The sequence below is a fragment of the Diplotaxodon limnothrissa genome, linkage group LG10, assembly GCF_057381915.1.
Source record: "Diplotaxodon limnothrissa isolate DT_005_m linkage group LG10, D_limnothrissa_male_GT1.1, whole genome shotgun sequence".
Classification (NCBI taxonomy): domain Eukaryota; kingdom Metazoa; phylum Chordata; class Actinopteri; order Cichliformes; family Cichlidae; genus Diplotaxodon; species Diplotaxodon limnothrissa.
This window is the reverse complement of record NC_140605.1, coordinates 10,258,330-10,279,744: the sequence shown is the minus strand read 5'-3', so window position 1 is coordinate 10,279,744 and position 21,415 is coordinate 10,258,330. Positions and strand designations below refer to the sequence as shown.

Here is a 21,415-nt window from a genome sequence, read left to right as displayed (position 1 = left end):
CACACTCCCCAAGCGTACTCTACGAACCGGGTCTAGGTACCCTTGCCCCTGGAGGGGAGAACTGCACCCAGACCCAGGTGGTGTTACCCTTTTCCCTGCGGTGGGGAGAGGCAGACCGCCCCGACTCCGCAGCAGCAGGGAGGCCCCACACTCCGGACCGCAGTCGGACGGCCAACTCCTCCTCCTAGCCCCCCCGCTCCAGCAGGCCGCAGAGAACGGGGGTGAGAGAAGACTCCAAACCTCCCTCCACCCGCTCATTGTAGTGTTGATGCATGTGTGTTCTAAGGTGCATTTAAAACCCAGGAGGGCATGGAGCTACCTGCCAGAGAGCAGCAGGTAAGCGCATAGTCCCTCCTGCTAGCCCTCAATGTCTACGTGTATTCAAAATTGAGAGGTGGGCAACGACGCCAGGGGTGAGGTGTACACCCTGATGGTAATTTGGACTCCGTGTATCGTGCCCACCCCCAAGATCCTATATGTATGTGTAATGAGAGTGTGAGTAATGTGAAGGTCTAAGTTGTGGGATAAAATTGAGGCAGAGGCAGCCAGAAGGGGACAGAGGGGGGGGGGGGGGTAGCCTCCTCTGCACCCCTACTCCAAGGCCCTGCATGTGTGGGTGGTTGTGGTGGAGCGGGAAAAGGGAGGCAGCTGGAGATGGGGAGGGAAGGAAGGGAGGGGCAGGTGACCCCTCCCTGGGGCCAGCTCCCCCGCTGACCCCAGTAGGCACTCCCATACTCCGCAACCCGTCAGGGAAAGGGGGCCCAGGCCCATCCAGATCGGGGCCCAGCGCAGCAGCGCCCCCCGGCCCCACAGCCAACTTTCTTAACGAAACATAACCAAAAAGGTTTGAATGGAAGGCGGATGCTGTGTCCACAACCAGACCTGTGTGTCTGAATTAACCATATTAAGATTATCTGCGCTAAATGACATCACACAAAAAAAGCCTAAAAACAAACAGTTATGGAGGTCTAAAGTCTGAATTATGGATTCAAAAGGATTACATTACCTCAGCACATATTCTGACCTTCTTATTTTAAACTTTGGACATGTTAAATGTCAGCTGACACTTTGATGATAGAACAGACTGTATGTATGACAGAAGAAAGGAAACCAAGTGCAGCTTATTTTGAATCACCTAAAATTATCTTCTTAATTATCTTAACTTCTTAACAACAAATGCATAGAAAACACAGCATAATGTACACAACATATCTCATCTTTAATCAGCCCGCTCTCATCAATGATCCATTTCATTTACATGACTTTTAATCTACCAACAGATCTATTAAGTTTGCAAGTCTGTTAGTCTTAAAGCTGATAAATCATTAGCGATATAACTGTTCAGCAGTTTTTTGCCATCAGTTTCTTATCTCACAAACACCAACAAGGTACTATTTCCTTAAGGTCCACGTCATCACCTGCTTTGGTGACTGATTTTTACCCTCCCTGTCCCTGAGTTTCATGGATGGAAACCCAACTCCATCTCATTCATCTCTGATTTTCATTAATTTCTTTTTTTTTTCTGTCCCTCTGTTCTACTCCTCTGCTTTCCTTCTCTCTGTGTTGTGTGTAAATCTCACTCACACCATTGTTGTGTCATCAGCTCGCCCCGTTGGTAAGTAAGAGCTGATCCCATTGTGCATGCGCTGCTCTTTGTTTTTAATCACACACCTGTTCAGTATGCATGTACCGTTGTGGCATTCCACAAACGCAACCATCAAACTAATTTTAGACATGCATATATAGGTTGTTTTAGTCAACCACTGATTTATTCCCGCAGTCCTTAAATTTACCACGTCACTTTAAAAAGAAATAAAAGGAGTTACAGATATGTGAGATGTGCCTTATTTAGAAAAAAATGAAGATATATGGGCACTCTAATGAGTTATTATTAAATATTCTGATACTTTGGCAGCTGGATTTAGCTCATTTTAGCTGTATAGCTTTTCAGTGAGTAAAACCCAGTGCATGAATCCCTTCAATTAGCAGCTGGACATTCAGTTTATGGATTTTACTTTGAAAGTTTAACTGGAGTCCTGTTAAAAACACAATCAGAATTCTGTAAAATTGCTTTGCAGTTGTTTTATGTTTTCTTTTGCCTTTAAACTCAGAGGCACCTCAGTTTGTGGTGCGTCCCCGTGACCAAATAGTCGCTCAAGGACGAACAGCAACCTTTCCCTGTGAGACCAGAGGAAAACCTCAACCCACAGTCTTCTGGCAAAGAGAAGGGAGCCAGGTAAGGATAAAGACTGTGATTTGAACGATATGTACTTATTTTTATTTTTTAGTAGGGTGGTGTGCGTGTCTCTTTTAGGCTTGCATTCCTATACAGGCATCGATTCCACAGCTATCATAATAATTTTTCAAAAAATGGTCAAAATCTGACTACATGGAACAAGCCAATGGAAAGCAGTGCGGTTCTGTTCCACACGCATATAATGAAGTGGTCATTTATCATCAATCTACACTGGTCTGACTAGCCAATTCACTTAGCAAGAGACAATGTCATGTACTGCATTAGAGTCATTAGACATAATGAAAGCAGGCTAATGTCCTTTCCTGCCCATCAGCTTGTCTGCCTAGGGTGCAGAAATGGACAACGCTGATGCCTCAGTTTTATGACCATGACTTCAGGTTATCACAGTAGAATTAGCACTCTTGTGGTAAACAGCTATTCAGACCTTGTAGGAAAGAGACATTGGCCCACTTTTCTAACCGAATTGTACACAGGGGAGTGAATATTCAAGTATATTGAAAGCATGTGTTGATGTTGTTTTGGTCTGAAGAATCATTTTGAAATAATTAATAATAACTATAACTATCAGGAATAGTGCGTATCATCATATTCGACCACTGGGGAGCTAAACACATGACCCGAGCATTGTCAGAACACTCACTCAGTCCACTTAATTACATGAACATGATTAGCTGCTCTTTAACACAGATATCTAATCTAATCATGTCAACAACTCAATGCATTTAGCCTTGTAGACATGGTCAAGATGACCTGCTGAAGTTCAAGCCAGGCTTAAGAATGGGGAAGAAATTAGATTTAAGTGACTTTGGCATGGTTCTTGGTGCCAGACAGGCTGGAATAGCAACAACACCCTGATCTATTGGGATTTTCTTACACAACTGTCTCTAGGATTTACAGAGAATGATCCAAAAATATCCAAAGAGTGGCAGTTCTTTGAGAAAAAAATTCCTTGTTGATGTTAGAGGTCAGAGTAGAATAGCCAGACCTCTCCCAGCTGACAAGGAAGGCAACAGTTAGTCAGATAAGGTTGTTTTGTTACAATTGTTGCAATTATACAGAAGAGCATCACTGAATGCACAACATTTTGAATCTTGAAGCAGGGTATAGCAGCAGAAGACCACATCAGAGAAATGCAAAACTGAGGTTACAATTTTCACGGGCTCAACATAGTACAATTTTGGATAACACTGGAATTCCATTGTCTGGTCTAATGAGTGTGAATTTCTGCCTGGACAGCTAGCTTGTATGGTCAGAATTTGGCATAAAAAACATAAAAGCAGGATCCATCCTGCCTTGGCTAAGTAACTCAGGCTGCAGGTGTAATGGTGTGTGAGGTATGCTCTTGACAAACACCGGGGCACTAAGTACCAATTGAACATTGTTTAAATGTCACAGCCTACCTGAGTCTGCTCGCTGACCATGTCGACCTTCTGATAGCTGCCTCCAGCAGGATGCTGGAACATTAAACATAGTTCACTGTACTCAAATGGCATCCACAGTAACAAGATCTCAATCCAACAGAGCTCTTTTGCAGTGTGGTTTAACAGGAGATCTGTGTCATGGATGTGGAGCTGACAAATCTACATCAACTGTGTGATGCTATCGTGTTAATATGAACCAAACCTTTGTGCTACTAAACAAGTACATCATCTAGTGTATTTACATTTCTCCCCACTGTCCCTCCCAATAGGATCTTCTTTTCCCCAGTCAGCAAGCACAAGGAGACAGCCGAGTGTCTGTGTCTGTGAATGGAGAGTTGACCATCTCTCCTGTACAGCGCTCAGATGCGGGGTACTACATCTGCCAAGCCCTCACTGTGGCCGGAAGCATCATGGCCAAGGCCCAGCTTGAAGTAGCAGACGGTAAGACGAGAGTAGATATAGCAGACACCATCCTCACAGAGAGAGAAAATGTTTACCTATGAAGGAAAATACCACTTATCGAGTTATGCAATTTATATATACACAGTTCAGCTGGATTAAAGAGCAAATAGGATAAAAGAAAGATGAGAGATGTTAAAGAAAACTTTGCTTCCTGAAGTTACAGTGATTTTGCAATGTTGTGCAAAGTATATCAGCATAATAACATTGTGCATAACTTAAGAGTCTCATCAATGTTTATTATTTTGATGGGGCACATATAGCTTATAACATTACTCAAACACTGAACACCACTGTATCAAAGATAATTTATCTGCCCACATTTACTGGCAAAGCTACATCGGTATCTTCTAAAAGCCAGCCACTGATAATGAACCTTTCCATTTGCACCTTACTTTTTTAAAGACTGAAAACATGTAAAATAAAACGATCTACTTCATGGAGAGATGCAATGCTTCTTTTTCTTTTGACAAAGCTTTAATGTCAGCATTAAGTGCTGAGCTGCTGCCAGCTGGGAGCTGTTTATGCCCTTCTCCCCATTTGTTTCTTGGCTTTTTCTCCCACACATTATTAAATTAGCATCTGTTGAAGTGTTTTTTTGGAGAGCAAATGACTTCTGTTCTGTCACTCAGAGGAGATGGATAAATATCAAAATGTAAGGTGTAGAGCGCAAGGGATAGGATAAATTCCTTTGACTTATGGCTGAAAACAAAGATGGATAGAGTTGGCGTGACGCCTGGGATGTTTGGAAGCTTGAATTGTATCGTTTTGTAGCATGCACTAAGCTTGTAAGATCAGCTGCCATACTGTATGTGTCCACTAGATTAGGATTTTCTGAAGTGCTGGTTTCTCTAATATGCCATAAATGTGTGAGTGTAAAAGTACTTTATAACTATGTAAGTATAGCTATAACTTTAGCTATTTTTTTAGCTGTGATGTTTGATTGAAGAGTACCAACCTGGACCAGCAGTGTAGAAATTGATATTCTTATGCATAATCAGTAATTAGTGTTTTGATACAGTTCAATAAGTAGCAGCAGGGACTAATACTGGAGAGTGTTCTCTTGCATCCCTGTAACAACCTTGGAAAGCAGTATTGTAATTTTTACTTTTGTCACCAAGGTTTGTGAGTATGATTGCATTTTTCACAGAGCAGACTAAATCAGGAACAGCAATATCATATTTTTGTTTATACCGTAATCACTTGGGATAATGAGAGCGTGCTCTACAGCAAATGTAATATTAGAAAAAGTTTGCTAGAGCATCTTTTGTTAGATAATACATAAACTAATTTTGTGTTGAACTAGAAAAAGTAATAATGGCATCTTCCCATTTATTTAATGTTCACATTTACATCTAAGTTAAACCTTAATATATACTTTCCAACAACACAACGTGATAATATTGCCATATATGTGCAAACAATTTAGCTCTCTGAAAATCACATGCGGTTCTGCTTACTGTACACTATGCTGCGCCTAGTTGTACCTGATTTTTCTGTTATTCTGCTTGAGTTGCTGTATTGCTCATTGTCCTGAAGGAGGTGTGATGAAAGATAAGGCAGGGAGAGCCTGCTGTAAACACTTGTGTGAATGGAGACAGCCCTGATAACAGTGGAGAGCAGCAGTGAGGAAATTGGAAGCGAGGGATAGTTACAAGGCCTAGAGAGATTCAACACTACCGAAATTACTGTTTGAGAGTGCAGAGGCTGTTTTCTGGATGATATAACATGCTCTAAAAAGCTTTAAAATAGTTGTATTGTTGTTCTGCTTGGCATGCTAATTCTGAGTTTGGTTCATGTGTGTTTGTGGGGGACTTGCCAAAAGGGTGGAGATAGAGCCATGAGTCAAAGTGGAAAGAGAGAGGACAGGCATGAATGTGCTGAAAGGTGTTATAAAGAAGGTATGGTAATTAGCACCACGGGTGAAGCATCGTTAATCCTCACCTAGTAATTAAAACTCAAAGGTGTGATGCAGTGCCATGAACACTCCGCCCTACTGTGGAAAAGCCTCACAAAACAGTCAGTTCCTCTCACAACAAATCCACCAGATTGAACCCTAACATCTCGGGCATGCAACCACAAATATAATTATTGCAATCACAAATTAACACCTTGTGATAAGGTCATGTATTTTTTCCCACAAATCTGATAACTCCAAGAAAACAGTTGCATGTTTCTTGCCAAGACTATGACATTCAAATTACAATGTTAGGAAAGCATTCAAATAATAACACCGGATTCTTGATTGTTATACTCAGCCCTGAAGGACCGCCCACCACCGATCATCCGGCAGGGCCCATCCAACCAAACTCAGGCTTTGGGAGGCATGTCCCTACTCAGGTGTCAGGCGTCTGGGGACCCAGAGCCTACAATCACTTGGCGGAAGAATGGAGCCAACCTGCTTGGAAAGGACACAAGGTTTTCCCTTCTGGAACATGGCAGCCTTCAGATCCAGAGTACCAGGGTGGGTTATGTTGAAGTAGCGAGCGATACCTTGTATCTGTAATATGTACTGTAGTTTCTTCTGGGGACAGTGGCCTACTAACCACCAAAGAATAGCTCTAATTGCTAATTTAATTGTTTTCCCCATAACTTTGCTTTAAAAAATGATTGAAGTCCAGTTGGAAGAAGTTGATGGGTTAACCATAGATCACTGGTTTCTGGACTCTTATTTTAAAGGCATTTTCTCTTATATTATTGGAAAGAGTAGCAACTGATCTGCCACAAAATAGTGGTGAATCATGCTCAACTTAAGTGTTCGTTGAACTCTAAATGAAATTTGTGATTCAGAAGTAAGACATACTTGCTGAGTGAAAAGTTGTATTTTTTCTTTTTCTAGACTTCTAGATAATTAATCTTGTTTCTAACAAATTACGTTTCTCCATGCCTGTCATTAGAAAGAATTGAGTTTTAGGAGACTCTTCACTGACATCACTTTCCAGTTACATCTAACTTTTCTGCTCAGTCTGTAGATGTTTAAAGCATATAGAGTAGTGTTTCTTTTTTCTTTTTCTTTTTTGTTTTTTAAGTGCTGGCTGGGCTCCTGGCATTCAATCCATCTTTGTTGCCAGTCAGCTGTTTTCCTAGGTTTTAGTTGTTCACTTGGTTTAGTCTAATTAATTTTTTTAAAAGAGATAAACAAATTACCAAATATATGAAATGATAAACCACAATTGCAGCAAACATTCTGCCAGTTAGCATTACATACGACCTTTATATTTCCTCATGCCAGATGTGGCAGACGGAATTGAAGTGTCCTTTGCAATAGTTCAACCAGGTCCTCAGGACTAATTAATCAAAATAAAGGACAGTTAATTAATCTTGGAGACAGTGTTTTACCACCAAAATTAAAATGCCCTTGTTATCTTCTCAGCAGGATATCAGTTGAATCTCCTGTTGATTATTGTGCCTTCAATTAATCCCACTGCACATATTTCACATTCCTCTGACCTGTAAATTATTCGTATATTTTGCAGTGAAATCTTTCTCTTTTGGTGAGAAGGACATTGAAGTGAATGTGAATGCAGTTCATAAACACATCAAAGGAAAACAACATATTTAGTCTATGGGGCTTTTGTTTGTTTTTGCATGTGTAGCTTTCACACCCTGCATTGCGTGTGAAAGAATAAAGAGGAATCTACGTACCTGATAAATGATGTCAGCTTTAATGCATTACAGATGAACAGGTACAGTCAGGTTGCTGTTAAATGATGAATAGTGAGTATAGATTTTTGTTAGTTTTTGAAGTCTTTTATATAGTCTGAATTCAGAAGTGTGAAGGGGGTAATAAAATGGAGAATCTCCAATATACGCTGGACTGTCACAATGTCAAAGTGCTCCTCACTCGTGTACTTTCTCTCGAGAGATAACATAGTTGTCAGTCTCTCCTAAAGCATTGCCAATATGAAATTGGTTGTCATATCTACTATTTCCTGTGTCAGCACTAGTGATGATAATGTCGATGGCTTTTGGAATGGCGGGTGACCATTACTGGAGCAAATCAATTAAGAAAATTAATGTAAGCTTTCACTGGGATCTCTCTTTTTTTTTTTTCTTTTTTTTTTTTTTTTTCATTGGCCAGCATTAAAGTTCCCTCTCATCCACTCTCCGGCTTTTCTCGAGCCAAATGCAGGCCAGTGGAGGTTAATGCATTTTTACTGTACTAGTAGGTGCAAAGCCCAGAGTGACGTAAGAGCTTCTGGAAACCATCTGGGATCAGAGTTGGATTCAGCTGTACAAAGCAACAGAGTACACTCGAAAAGCTGTATTATGATGCAGATGAGCAGAAAATGTTTGTTAGTTTAATAGACACAGTGTCTGCAATCATTATTATTATTTTTTATCATTAGTTACTGTTTTTTAGTGAAAAAAACCCAAAAGAATTTGGTTTCTGTTGCAGTTTTGAAATCTGCCCAGTTCTTGTAGAGTTCAGATGAAATGGGAGCTTGAATTAACTTGAAATTTAAATTGTGTTTTTCTTAGCTGTCTGACTCAGGGCTGTATACCTGCGTTGCTACCAGCTCCAGTGGAGAAACATCGTGGAGTGCCTACTTGGATGTCAGAGGTCTGCTTCAGTAGAAATGATTCACATGTTTTATGCATATCACTTATAACATGGCTTGCATTTGTTTTGTTTTTGTGTGGGTTTTTTGCTTTAATTGTGTCTGTCTTGTTTCCTTAGACGCTACTGACCTCGTTGACTTCATATCTCACAATTCGACCGCCCTCCCAGGGCCTCCCTCCAAACCCGAGGTTACTAATGTTACCAAGAGCAGTATCTCGTTGTCATGGAAACCGGGACCAGAGGGGGGCTCCCCAGTGTCCTCCTATGTCATTGAGGCTTTTGGGTATGTCTGCGACCTATGGCCTCGAGCAACATTTAGTGACCCCGAACTTTCATGGCAGTAACAGATGTGGGTGTTTCTGTGGGCAGTCAAGCAAGCCTGGGCAGTTTGAAGGAGAACATTCATGAGTAGCTCTTTTTTATATATATATATATATATATATATATATATATATATATATATATATATATATATATATATATATATATATATATATATATAGTTAATTTCCAAGGAGTACAAAGTAGCTTGTATTTAAATGTAAATAATAACTTTATTGGTTGTTTTTAAGCAGAATATGATTAGCACACTTTTTGTGTGTATGTGTGTGTGTCTTGTGTTTGTTGGACTGACTATTCTTTCACCAAACAAAATGTTTTTCAAAGCCTTTCAATAGTTATTCTGGCGTTTCATTACTATGTGGCACATCATTTGAGCTCCCACTCTCAGCAGTACATCTAGTTATCTCAAATGAATTGTCTGGATTTCTTACATTTGAAGTTGTTCACTGCTTATTTAATTTATTCTTTTTACAGTCAGTCAGTGAGTAACAGCTGGCAGACCGTGGCAGATCATGTGAAAACCACAGAGTTCACAGTCAAAGATCTACGACCCAATACCGTCTACTTGTTCATCATCAGGGCAGTCAATGCTCAAGGGCTCGGGGATCCGAGCCCAATGTCTGAGCCCGTTCGCACTCAAGGTACAGAAATGAGAATGGATTCTAATAAATTTTTAGCGATAAGAATTCCTGTTCCCACTTACATTGCTTGTGTTTTGGTTTTTTTCTCTGTCACAGACATTAGTCCTACAGCACAGGGAGTGGACCACCGTCGTGTGCAGAAAGAGTTGGGGGATGTTGTAGTCAACATGCACAATCCTGTTGTCCTCAGCTCCACTTCAGTGCAGGTCACCTGGACTGTGAGTACCCACAACCCTTAAAAGATTTGTAAAAGTATAGCCGAAGTACCGACTGTTACCTTTGGAGCAATATAAGAAAAACAAATCTGGTCTAAGCTTGTTTGAGAACTTTATACCTGGCACGTCACTTTGTTTTGGATTAGCTGGCACACACACAGAATAAATATGAGGGGATGGATACACATTTGTAGAATGAACAGCTGCTGCTGCATCAATTTTGATTGGTGTGAAGCGATGCAGGAATCAAGACTAATGTTTCTATTCAGGACAAATACATCACCATTAGGCACTACATGTGTCACTTCTGGAAGCAGTTTGCAGTGCTTTATCTGGGAAATGTTATTTCTGTCTGTTGGCAAGGTGTCCCAGTGCCTGCTGCTGTAGGTTAATAACACACCTTGGATACATTTACTGCAGTCTGCTACTTCATGCTTGTCAGCATGACAACCGTGTACTGTCACACAGCTTTTAGACTGAGACAACTGTGTTTGTGGTGGATCTGAATAGGTTCACAGGCGTTATTTGACCTGGCTCCATTTAACAGAAGTTTTTTCAGTACCCAAACTTTATGTATTAAACAGTTGCAGCAGAATCTTTCTTAATTGTTGTATTTTGCATGTTATTTGGGAAAAACAGCATTTCCCATTTTGTTTTTTGGATTTTACTCAACTTTAATTTCAGTACTTTGTTGCTCAGAACATAAAGTTGTCAGTCACCTTTGTCTGTGTGGTAGATGAGAACTTCATTGCATACTTCTTGTTAAACTTGGATCTCCACATTTCTGGCCTATATGCACAGCTTGTGCAGGATTACATCAGACATTACATTTACTAGAAACAGTTCCACTAAGACATCAAAAATCACAAAGCAAATTTTTCCTGCCTTATGAAAAATCACATTTCTGTAAAGATAAGGGTTTGGTAGTAATGAGATTTGAGAACGTAAGAACCGGCGTGCACAAACTTCCACAAATTTGGATCAATTGTATTACTTTTTTCTATCTTTTGAAGAAAATAGGAATTTGTGTTTATTTTTTATTCACACTCCCAATAACAGTAATTCCTTTTTTAAACATAGGCAAAAAAGGAAAAAGAGATGGCTTATGGGACATTTAGATGCACAAATCATTTTGTTAAGAACATACAAGCTGAGACAACAGAGAGACAGCGAAAGAAAAGAAATAAGCCAGAAAAGAGCCACTCTTGCACTGTTTTGGTGATAATCCAGTGTGTTATTTTCCTTGTAAAAGCTTTTTCTTGCTTCTCCCCCTGTCAAGAAGTACCTGTCCTGAAAAGAACCTGGGAAAATTAAAAAAAAAACGAGGAAAAACATATTCTGTGCAGATATGGCAAATGCACTACTACTGTCTTTGTACGGTTTCTTGCTTCTCTTCTGCTAATTGAACTGTGTGATTAAATAAGCGGATGTTGAGTCATAGCAGTTTTTATGACACCTTCCGCACAATTACAATGCAGCGTGTCTCTCTCTTTCTCCTTCTCCTCTCTTTTCAGGTGGAGAATCCATCCAAGTTTATCCAAGGCTACCGTGTTTTGTACCGGCAAACTTCAGGGCTGCCCTCCCCAGGGCCGTGGCAGATACAGGACTTGAAGGTTGCCTCAGAGAGGGACATAACTCTCTCTGGTCTGAAGAAAGGCATTGTATATGAGATTAAAGTGCGGCCGTATTTCAATGAATTTCAGGGCGCCGACAGTGAATCCATGACAGCACGCACCATGGAAGAAGGTGAGCCACAAATTAATTCGCATTTCTGATAAAAATTAATTTCTCTGCTGACTTAATGTTCGAAAGAAGTAAGATATAGTTACTAATGCATGAGCAGGAGCTCTTGTGTAAATGTTTCTACCTACTTTCATATTTAGTTGCTCCTACTAATGGCTTCTTGGCTAGATAGGAATGGATAATGGCATTTCAAGTACACCCTCCCACATACGCACACTGCTGCAGTGCTATGTCCCCTGTGTGTGAAAGCAGGTCTCCCAGACAGCGCAGTAGGGCTCTATGACAACCCCGAGCCTCTGTGGGTTGGTGGGCAAAGAGGGCGAGCAGTAAAGCTCAACTCTCTCTCATCTCGTCTGTGCCTGCTGCCATGTCTCTGTCTAAATGTACATGATATGACCTCCCACCTCACTTACACTCACACACCAATGAGCTCTTTGTGTAATTACACTTCCTGATTTCGTCTTTCTCCTCGTGTTATTCATCGGCTATTTGAAATGTTATTAATATCAGACTTCTCTATTCATTCTCAATTCTTTGCAAACAGGAAATGATAAGAATTATCTTTGCATGCTAATGCTATAATAGAAATTATTTAATGCTGCCAATGCAAACATCACAAGAGATGAACCCCAACTTTTATGTTGGGTTTTCTGTGATCGGAGATGAAAAAGCAGATTGAAGTGAAAGAGACCACAGTGCACAAAGCCCAAAGGTAGAGAATCAGGTCATGGCTGCGACTTCATTTGCTGCATCACTCTCGTTGTGTTTTCTCATTGAATGGGCTCTTCACCCCTGGACTCAACCTGTCAGTACAGAGCTTAACTATAAGAATTCTAAGGAGCATTTGAACATTTGGTGGAAACTATCTCAGCTGTGGTGTCAAAAACACTGGCTTTAAGATGCACCAACTCAGCTGTGGAGTGAAAGATCTTAGGCAGGTGGAGTGCTGACTAAGGAGACAACTTTGAAAGAACTACAAAATTTCAATTATGCATATGAATCTTACAGGTGGAGTCACTGAATCAGTGCTACTCATTCAGGTTAAAGGATTCATGCTCTCATTGATTCTCATTAACTTTCTCTATACCTTCCAGTCAAATCACCCAATATTTATTATTTAAAGCCCCTGATGTGAAAATCCACTTTAACCTTGAATATGGTTGTGTGACAATCCCAACTAAACATCCACTCACTAGCTTTTCTTTTCACCGAAATTGCAAGCCGTTACCGGCTCATCTGAAAATGTGCTAAAAGCAATGAGAGTTACTGTCCTCTCTTTGCAAAAGATCTCCATAACAACTGAGCAAACATGATCGGGTGATACAGGCTATGGCATTAAGGTTAACACTGTTTTCAAATTTAATCAATTGTGAGACATGGAGTGAGACTGCATTTTGGACTTCAAGAGTAAAAAAAAGTGAATGCACTGTATCATCATTCATTTACAGCGGCTACATATGTTGCCTGTGGGTGAACAAGACAATATCTTCACTTACTTCATTGCATCATTCAGGTGTTGCATCATTTGAATGGTGTGGAACTTGGCTTGCGCTGAAAAACAAGTCATGACAAGGCCATTAATGTCAGAGAAAATATTAGCCCAAAGCATCTGTGTTTGATGATGAGTGGATCACAGGGCTGCATCTTCCCCCCAGTAGGAGAACAGGGCTAGCTTAGTCTAGGGGATAAAGCTGGTGGAAAAAAGAGAGACTCACCTCACTGGAGCCCAATTAAAACGGCCACACAGGATCACAGAGGTCTTTGCAGATGGGGGCATATGGTCTGCTCAGGGATACCTAGAAACAAGGCATTGTGGTAGAGGGGAAAAAAATTGCCTTGCTCAACCTATTCTCTACTGCACAGAAATGCAATTCTTGCAAAAATTGCAAGAAAATCACTTGTTATCCATCAAAGGTAGATTGGAAATGAAGTTCCCTACTGCACAAGGGAGAATTTGTATACTAATGCACCTCACAACCTTTCAGTGAGTTTAAAGAGGAGTGTAGGCTTTCAGCCAGTATTCACAGCAAGTCAAATGAACCCATGAGTCAAGGTTCTATGCTTGTATAGTTGTTAAAATGAGAACCTCTGATCTGACCTGGTCTCATATGGACATTAGTGAGGCTAAAAGCTGAAATTCTCATATGAAACAGAGCTCCCTTCTCTTGCTAGATAGAGTTTATTACTGTTTTTTTGTTTTTGTTTTTGTTTTTTGGGGGCAGGGGCAGATGTGTTGTAGAGTAATGTTCACCAGTTCATGAATTAATTAGCTTAAATTATGCATCCATTTGCATAACAGGTTATGTTTACTACTTCATATCCTGCATAGCAGAACATTAAGCAGCTTTAGTAGCTTTTGTTTAATTGCACAGCTGTGGGTAAAAAAAACCCCTGAAATGTTTACTTAGACATTGGAAGCATTAATTGCTTGAAATTACTCTCTAGCTACAGTTCACATCAGTCCTAATATAAGTATTAGTCACATTAGTAAGAACATAATCTTTGACCTTTTCTTGGTTTTGCAGCCATTTATAGTAATATTATCCTGAGTCATTACTGGTATTCTAGCTATTATTCATCCAAGGGGATTGTTGTGGTACATATGGAAATTGTAGAACTACACTTAATGGTTCCTGTCTTCTCCTAATGCAGACCTTTGACTGACTGGAAAGGCACTGTTTGCTAAAAGAGCACCTCTGAAATGACATCTGGAAAGCTGAAAGTTACTTGGATAATTGTGACCTGATATTACCCTACTTGGAGCACTGAAGGCATTTAGTGGTCACTGCCCTCCTGCAGTTTTTTTTTATTGGTCACTCTACTACTGCTCTAAGCTTGCTCTAAGCTTACTAGGTGCCTTGTGGAAAGTGTATGAAGCAGCATTATTATAAAATATACAGACAGTGGTAGTATTTCCAGAATAACGTGCAATGACAAAAGGAATGAATACTTTTGAAATAAAATGTTAAACGTGGTATAATCAGAAATTATGATCATTTCATTTATTTAAAAAAATGTGGAACCGTATACATGCCCATTATTCTGTGTACTTTCTGACATATAGCATACCTTCTGATTTTATCTGTATATGTGTATTTTCCTTTTTTCAGAAAATCAAAACTGAAAAGATAAACAAACAAAACTGACAAATAAACTGTTCCTGGCTGAGGTTTTGAAAGCCCCCCCAAAATCCTCAAACAGTTGTAGAGGTCTGTGTTTTATGGAATGCTTTGTTTGTTTGTTTTTTGCTCCATCAGATTAGTTATTATGATTAGATTTTTGTCTTCAGAGACAAAAGGATTGCCTCAAATATTATGAGCCCGAAGATGAATATTAGGAGCCTTCTTTGTTCAGACTGTTGATGACTTAGAAAGTTGAATTCCTTCACCTGTAATCAAATTGGAATTACTTGTAAATGTTTACTTGAATGAAAGGAGTAAAGATTTGTGGCAGGATGATATGGTATAATATAATATCCTGTATTTTATATTTGACTCTTCCTTCATTGCGTGTGTATTTTTTCCTTCCTTCTGAACAATAGTCATCTCAATACTGGGACAGTAATTTGTGTGAGTCTGTTTAACGGTAATTGCTTTGGAAAGTCAATACTGCCTAAATGTCTGAATATAGATATCCTCAAACTGAGCTCAGTTAATTTGTTAAATGTAATAAAAATAAACCGCATCTCCTATGGCTGATTTAATTCCTTTGTCCTGCCAGCCTGTCAAGTACTTTGCAGACACAGCCATATCTGTTCATAGCCGCTCTTTTAAGCACAAGCTACATTATACAGGGAGATTTGTTTCATCTGGCAACAAAAGAAATCTATTGTTTTGTCATCTTTTTGCTATGTAAATTACCTGAGGCTGATGTTGAGCTTTGCAGATGTCAAATAACTGGCAGAGGTCAGGATCAAATCTTGCACAAATGCTCTGTCATACACTTCTAATATGCTGTTGTGTCATTAGTTCATATGCGCTAATACATGGCTTGGTGCTTTTGACTTTGAGAGTACAGACACCATGTCCATTTTGAGAATTTGACTCACAACGCCCATTTCCACAATGGCCCACCTGCCTTTACTTCTCAGTACAGTAAGACAGTGCCTTCCATATATTGAAACACTGTGATTAGTATTGTTATTTTAAGCCTCCTTAATCGGGCTCAAACTAGCTGTTTCATCCATTCAGTCAGAACGTAATGATGATTTTATTAGGAATCGAGAGAGACTGTGCCCAGGGATTGCCTGATTTGCACAGTTCCATAGATATGATCTTTTTGCCTCCTGCTGCCTATAGTTTCTTTAAATTTTACATCTATCTATGGAGGGTGCCACAATCTCTAATTTTAAAAAAGAACTATTAAAGTTTGTTTTTTATGCCCTTAGTCTCCACATACACACCAAGAAATCACCTCAAACTTATTATCAGACATGGGTACTGACCAATTTTATTCAAACAGACATGCTAAATTGAGTGCATCTACACTGGAAGCATTTGCATGTGGCCAATATGGTGTAGTGCGCGTAGGACATGATGAAAGTGATTTACTTACTGGGTTCAGCAACACAATAAGAATCTCACTATTAAGATAAGAAACTGATATGAAGTACTCCCAGCAGCCATCTGCCAGGCTGGCTTAGGAAATAGAAAAACCCATGTTGTTTGGCTTGCTGAATTAATATGAATTGAGGTAGCGAGTGAGACAAATCCCTCTTTGACATATGAAAAAAGAAATAAATAAAACAAGACACACTCGTTTTTCAGAATAAACTATGTGTAGTGATTTCATTCTTTCTTTCTTTTTTACCTTTTCTTTCTTTAATCTTTTTACCACCCCCCCCCCCCCCCCCCCCCCCCCCCCCCCCGGTGTGACCCATCAGCACCAAGTGCGCCTCCACAGCAAGTGACAGTGCTGACAGTGGGAAACCACAACAGCACATCCATCAGTGTATCCTGGGACCCTCCTCCTTCTGACCAACAGAATGGCATCATACAAGAGTACAAGGTGAGCCCAGGCTTCTCCAGACTGAATAGTTTAGTGATTTAGTGATGTACAACCACACAATGAAATCTGTCTGGTGTGTCTGTCTTTGTCAGATCTGGTGTTTGGCCAACGAAACTCGCTTTCATGTCAATAAGTCTGTGGACGCGACCATCCGTTCAGTGGTAGTTGGGGGTCTGCAGACTGGAGTGCAGTACCGTGTAGAGGTGGCTGCAGGCACCAGCGCAGGGGTGGGGGTCAAGAGCATACCCCAGCTCATCACTTTGGGTAATCCACTCTCTCTCTCTCACAAACACACACACACACGCCAAACCTCGAGTCAAATAAAATGACCCCAAGATAGGAGACCTAGGTCTCTATCACAGATTGGGGGTCTGGGAAAATGATTTATCAATTTATCGCACTTGAAGAAAGAAAATTGCGCTTTACAACGCCAGATGTCTATAGAGAAATCAATAGCAGTTCATTAAGTGTAGTGCCTGGTAACACTGTGCCAAGTACTGTTAGCCATATCAATAATCCTCTCCAATATGTGTGCAGCTGGCGCTAACAAAGTAGACAGTGTTTTTGTAGGAGCTTATCAGCCTATCACATCTTATGAAATCACTAAAGGATGCCCAGCGTATATAAGCCCAGAATCAATATGGGAGCTCAGGCCAGATGCTCTTCATCTGTGACTTTTGACTGATATATAATAACACCCCTAACGCCCAGAGAAAGGGAAACAGGCCTGTGGAATGAAGCTTAATGATGGGGGGGTGGTTCCTGCTGGAGACTGTGAATCTAATTTCACAGCACAGTAGCCGCAACAGAAAATCAAACTCTGTCAGAGCTGCTCTGTCAATCTTGTGTCTTGCAGCTCAAGTTGATAAGTGCACTGCTGAATTGATTAACGCTATATTGGATGCACTGATGCTGGTTTTTTTTTTTATCTCTTTGTGTTTGTATTTTTTCACGGGCTCATCTTTCGGTGGTCTCTGTAGTCCATGTGTCCTGGTTTGATACATAGTGTGTTCCACACTTCTTTGATTTGCTTAAACTTGTACATTTTCACCATATTTATTTATCTCTATGTCAAACATTGTGATGATATTGAATAAAATTTTGTTGCAATTTAATTTCTCTGAACTGCATTTTTTCCTGCTCAATATTTTTTTTAATCCCATTCAGTCACTCATACTGAAATTAAAATTCTAAATTCTTTCCCTTTTCTCCCTGTGTGGGTGTGTGGTGCCTCCAGGTGCAGAACTGAGGGACGTAATGACAGGATCGGACAACAACAACAGCATCTCAGATGTGGTGAAGCAGCCGGCCTTCATCGCTGCTTTGGGAGGGGCTTGCTGGATTGTCCTCATGGGCTTCAGTGCCTGGTTGTACTGGAGGAGAAAAAAGAGGAAAGGACTTAGCAACTATGCAGGTAAAAAAAAAAAAATCAATTTACATGGTTCTGCATCAAAACTGGCTCACAAAGCAAAGTAGGTCTCTCTCCAGCGGAAGCTGATGCCATCACAGATGTGACTCCATTTGAGCTGGCTGAAACGCAGAACAAAGAAAATGTATTCAGCGCGGATGGAAATAGGCCCTATTTACTTTAATTCACTGTGCACTGATGTGCATCGACTGTGCTGCGTTCCATCAGCAGCACACCTCAACACTCTAATACATTCATGCGAGATAAGTAATTTAACATCCCCTTCCATTATCAGACCATGCCTGGTGTTGTTTGCACATTAACATGAGGTACATCTAGGTTTATGTATGGAATATTCTTTTATTCCACTGCGAGTCGAGCATGAAGCTGTGTGCAAATTTCATAATGCGTATTGCAGCTTTTATTTAGTGACTTGGGGAGAGAGCAGTGCGATTTCCTAATTCAGCAGGGATTTATGTGATTGAGGGCTGGTTTTCTGATCCCTTTATTCAAAAACTGCAGGAGTTTAAGTCCAAAATTTCATATTTCCATTTGGAAAACAATGGATTCTTTTTTTTTTTCTTTCTATAAGAGCCATTGACTTAAAAAATTCATTGATTTCTTCATTTTTAAATAATTTATAGCAGTAGTTTAAAAATGCTATTGCATCAGTAATTGTCTTTCTTGTTGCACACGTACTGTTTCAAGATGTATTTTGGAAGGATTTCATAAAAAAATAGAATTATGATGAGAGTGCAGATCACCTGAGGCGAGCAAAAATAAAAAATAAAAGGTTAAAAATGTCACCTTCATTTAAACTTCTCCCTCAGGGCAGTCAGTGTAAATCAGAAAATGCTGGAATGTTAGCTGCGTTATTGCCCAAGCTTCATCAAAATATGATCACAGTGCTGACATATCAGTGATGGATGAACAAACAAAGCAAAAATGAAAGCACACAATCCATATCTTTTGAACACGAGAGCATTTTGAATCATTTTAATATTTCTAAGCACTCTTTATGCCACTTGATATGCCCTCTGATACGCACACTCTTTATGTCTCTTTAAATTGCAGTTCAGTCCTTCACCTTCACTCGAGCAGGTATGTCTTTACATTGTGCCATTGTATATACAATATCCCGGCAATTTAGGTGCCTTCATTCTTGACAGCAGTAATGTATCAGCCATTCAAATCTACAGTCATGCTGTTGATTACTTGACAGTTTAATTGTTTCTCTCTCCTCCCTCTTTTCCCTCCAAGTGACATTCCAAAGAGACAGAGGCCTGATTCGCAATGGAAGGTGAGAATTTCTCCACTAAAAACCTTCAGAAACCCTACTGCTAAAGCTTCCAAGCGGACATTTCGGTGTCACATGGTGAACTTTTTAATGACACCATGCTATCGTAAAACTTAATATGAAGAGTTCTCTCCTGATGAATGGAATTTGCATTTATGCCCCCCCTTCACCCACCCCCGCCTATTCATATTGTATCAGTGCACGATTTCCACTGTTGTTCACTGTGATGAAATCATTAATCACTCCTTTGAACTGAGAGCTACCAATTAATGCAGGTGTTTTAGTCACCGGCGCGCTTCTCAGTTCATCTGAGTGAGCCAGAGGTCAATAAAGGAGGGGAGAGGTGATGAATGTGCTGTTTAAAAAGCTTGGCCTAGAGTAAGTAGAGTCATGGGTTTTATGTGGAGACAGAAGAACAATGCGTCGGACCTTGAGACTCCTCTCAGTGGCCGATAGAATTTCCAGACTGCTCAAAATGCCCAAAGCAAAGACAGCGTGTCCACAGAATATCAAAGTATTCCTGAAAACAACAGGGGGAAAGAGGTGAATTTGCTCTGTGGACAGTGGTTTGCTCTACATATTTGTTACACCTAAGCAAGCAGATAAGCCCAAAGCCAGAACAAATGTTGCAAGTAATAGACTAAAAATAAACGCTTTCTTGTAAAACCCTTTTGCATGAGTGCCTTTCTCCACACTGAAGGTGCACAGACTGCTTGCGCTACTGTGCATAGCTTTGCCCTGTTCTTCCAAGGAAATATATGTATTATGCTTGTGTAGTTTAAAATGGAAATTATTGACGTAATTGTTTGAACACCTTTGAGCCATCACCAAGTCAGCTGTGAACAACTCCCCTGGCACTTGGTAAATCAGGCTCAGTGGAAAACTCACTGTAAAGCTGCACATTAAGTAAACATATGCAGACACACGGTATGTTTACTTAATGTGCAGGCATGTGAATGTTTTGCCATTTTTACAGCAGCTGATATAGAGGGGGTGTAAATTGTCTTTTTCTATTTTTTGTTCCTCCCTGAATTGCTGCCCACAACTTTCCTACCTTGAAGCGAACGCCTTTATTCGTGGACGTTGTACTTCACAAAGACAAAATGACATGGTAGCGTTCCTAAACCACCTAATGGGCTTTTGCTGTGTCTGTTGCTATGGAGACTGAGCAGCAGTGTAGCTGATCTGCCAGAGGCTGTCCATGATTCTCAATTTAAAATGTAAATTTCTGTTGTGCTAAGGCTCTAAAGTGGATTTAGTGTGTATTTAGGCCTGCCTTGCTTCTCCAGGGAGAGTTAGGGGTGGTAGAGTCGAGGGGAGGCAGAAGTCTGATTTATAGACTTGCCATTTTATGTCTCTCTGTTGTTTATTGTTGCCTGCGTGCTCGGCTGCTCCACGGGCGAGAATATGCTGAATGAGTTTTCGCATCAATTTGTTGTTGATGCAGCAGGAAGAAAATAAGCAGGGCAGGCTGAATATTTAACAATGTCACTGGTTCTCTGGTGTCCTTTCCACCTCTCATCCACCTTTGTCTGACTTTAAACATTCTCTCACAGCCGTCCAGGGTTGTTAAAAGCAGGTGATCCAGGCCTCCCCTGGTTAGCTGACTCCTGGCCTTCCACAAGTCTCCCAGCTAACGGGGGCTTAGGGAGTCCAAAAGGCGGCAGCAACTTTGGCCGAGGAGGTAAGAAACATAAACAAGCCGGAGCGATGAAGAATACGGTTTAGCGATGCCTAGTTGGACAGTTTTGATGTTGATCCCTTGGGAAGCATGCTGACAGGATGTCACACTTAAGCACATATACACAAATAGGTTAACACACACACAAATTAAAACAGCCTTCAAGGGCTCTGTTTTACTAATTTGATGTGACAAGCCTGATATCTGGCTTAAATTTGCACTGTTTAGATATTGTTTTCCCCATCATTCTTTGTCATGCTCTGCCATTGTCCGTTTTTCGAGGTTGCGCACAGTGGTTGAAGTATATTGGTTTCCATTATGTGTTTGTATGCCTACATGTTCTCAAAGTTCAATGGAACCCTGGTGAGCTTCAGGCTTTA

General features: G+C 40.4%; 1 protein-coding gene across 1 annotated transcript in view; it reads left to right on the top strand.

Annotated features, from left to right (window-relative positions):
- Nucleotides 1-21,415, top strand: part of LOC146623891 (roundabout homolog 2-like) — a 97,007-nt gene that overhangs the window by 55,292 nt on the left and 20,300 nt on the right. The window contains exons 7-21 of the mRNA XM_085364857.1: nucleotides 1,604-1,615; nucleotides 2,112-2,236; nucleotides 3,948-4,119; nucleotides 6,396-6,601; nucleotides 8,620-8,701; nucleotides 8,819-8,984; nucleotides 9,518-9,684; nucleotides 9,781-9,902; nucleotides 11,414-11,645; nucleotides 16,525-16,649; nucleotides 16,742-16,913; nucleotides 17,887-18,063; nucleotides 19,132-19,158; nucleotides 19,318-19,357; nucleotides 20,911-21,038. Coding sequence (XP_085220983.1) covers nucleotides 1,604-1,615; nucleotides 2,112-2,236; nucleotides 3,948-4,119; nucleotides 6,396-6,601; nucleotides 8,620-8,701; nucleotides 8,819-8,984; nucleotides 9,518-9,684; nucleotides 9,781-9,902; nucleotides 11,414-11,645; nucleotides 16,525-16,649; nucleotides 16,742-16,913; nucleotides 17,887-18,063; nucleotides 19,132-19,158; nucleotides 19,318-19,357; nucleotides 20,911-21,038 — 1,953 coding nt within the window. The remainder of the gene's footprint in view (nucleotides 1-1,603; nucleotides 1,616-2,111; nucleotides 2,237-3,947; nucleotides 4,120-6,395; nucleotides 6,602-8,619; nucleotides 8,702-8,818; nucleotides 8,985-9,517; nucleotides 9,685-9,780; nucleotides 9,903-11,413; nucleotides 11,646-16,524; nucleotides 16,650-16,741; nucleotides 16,914-17,886; nucleotides 18,064-19,131; nucleotides 19,159-19,317; nucleotides 19,358-20,910; nucleotides 21,039-21,415) is intronic.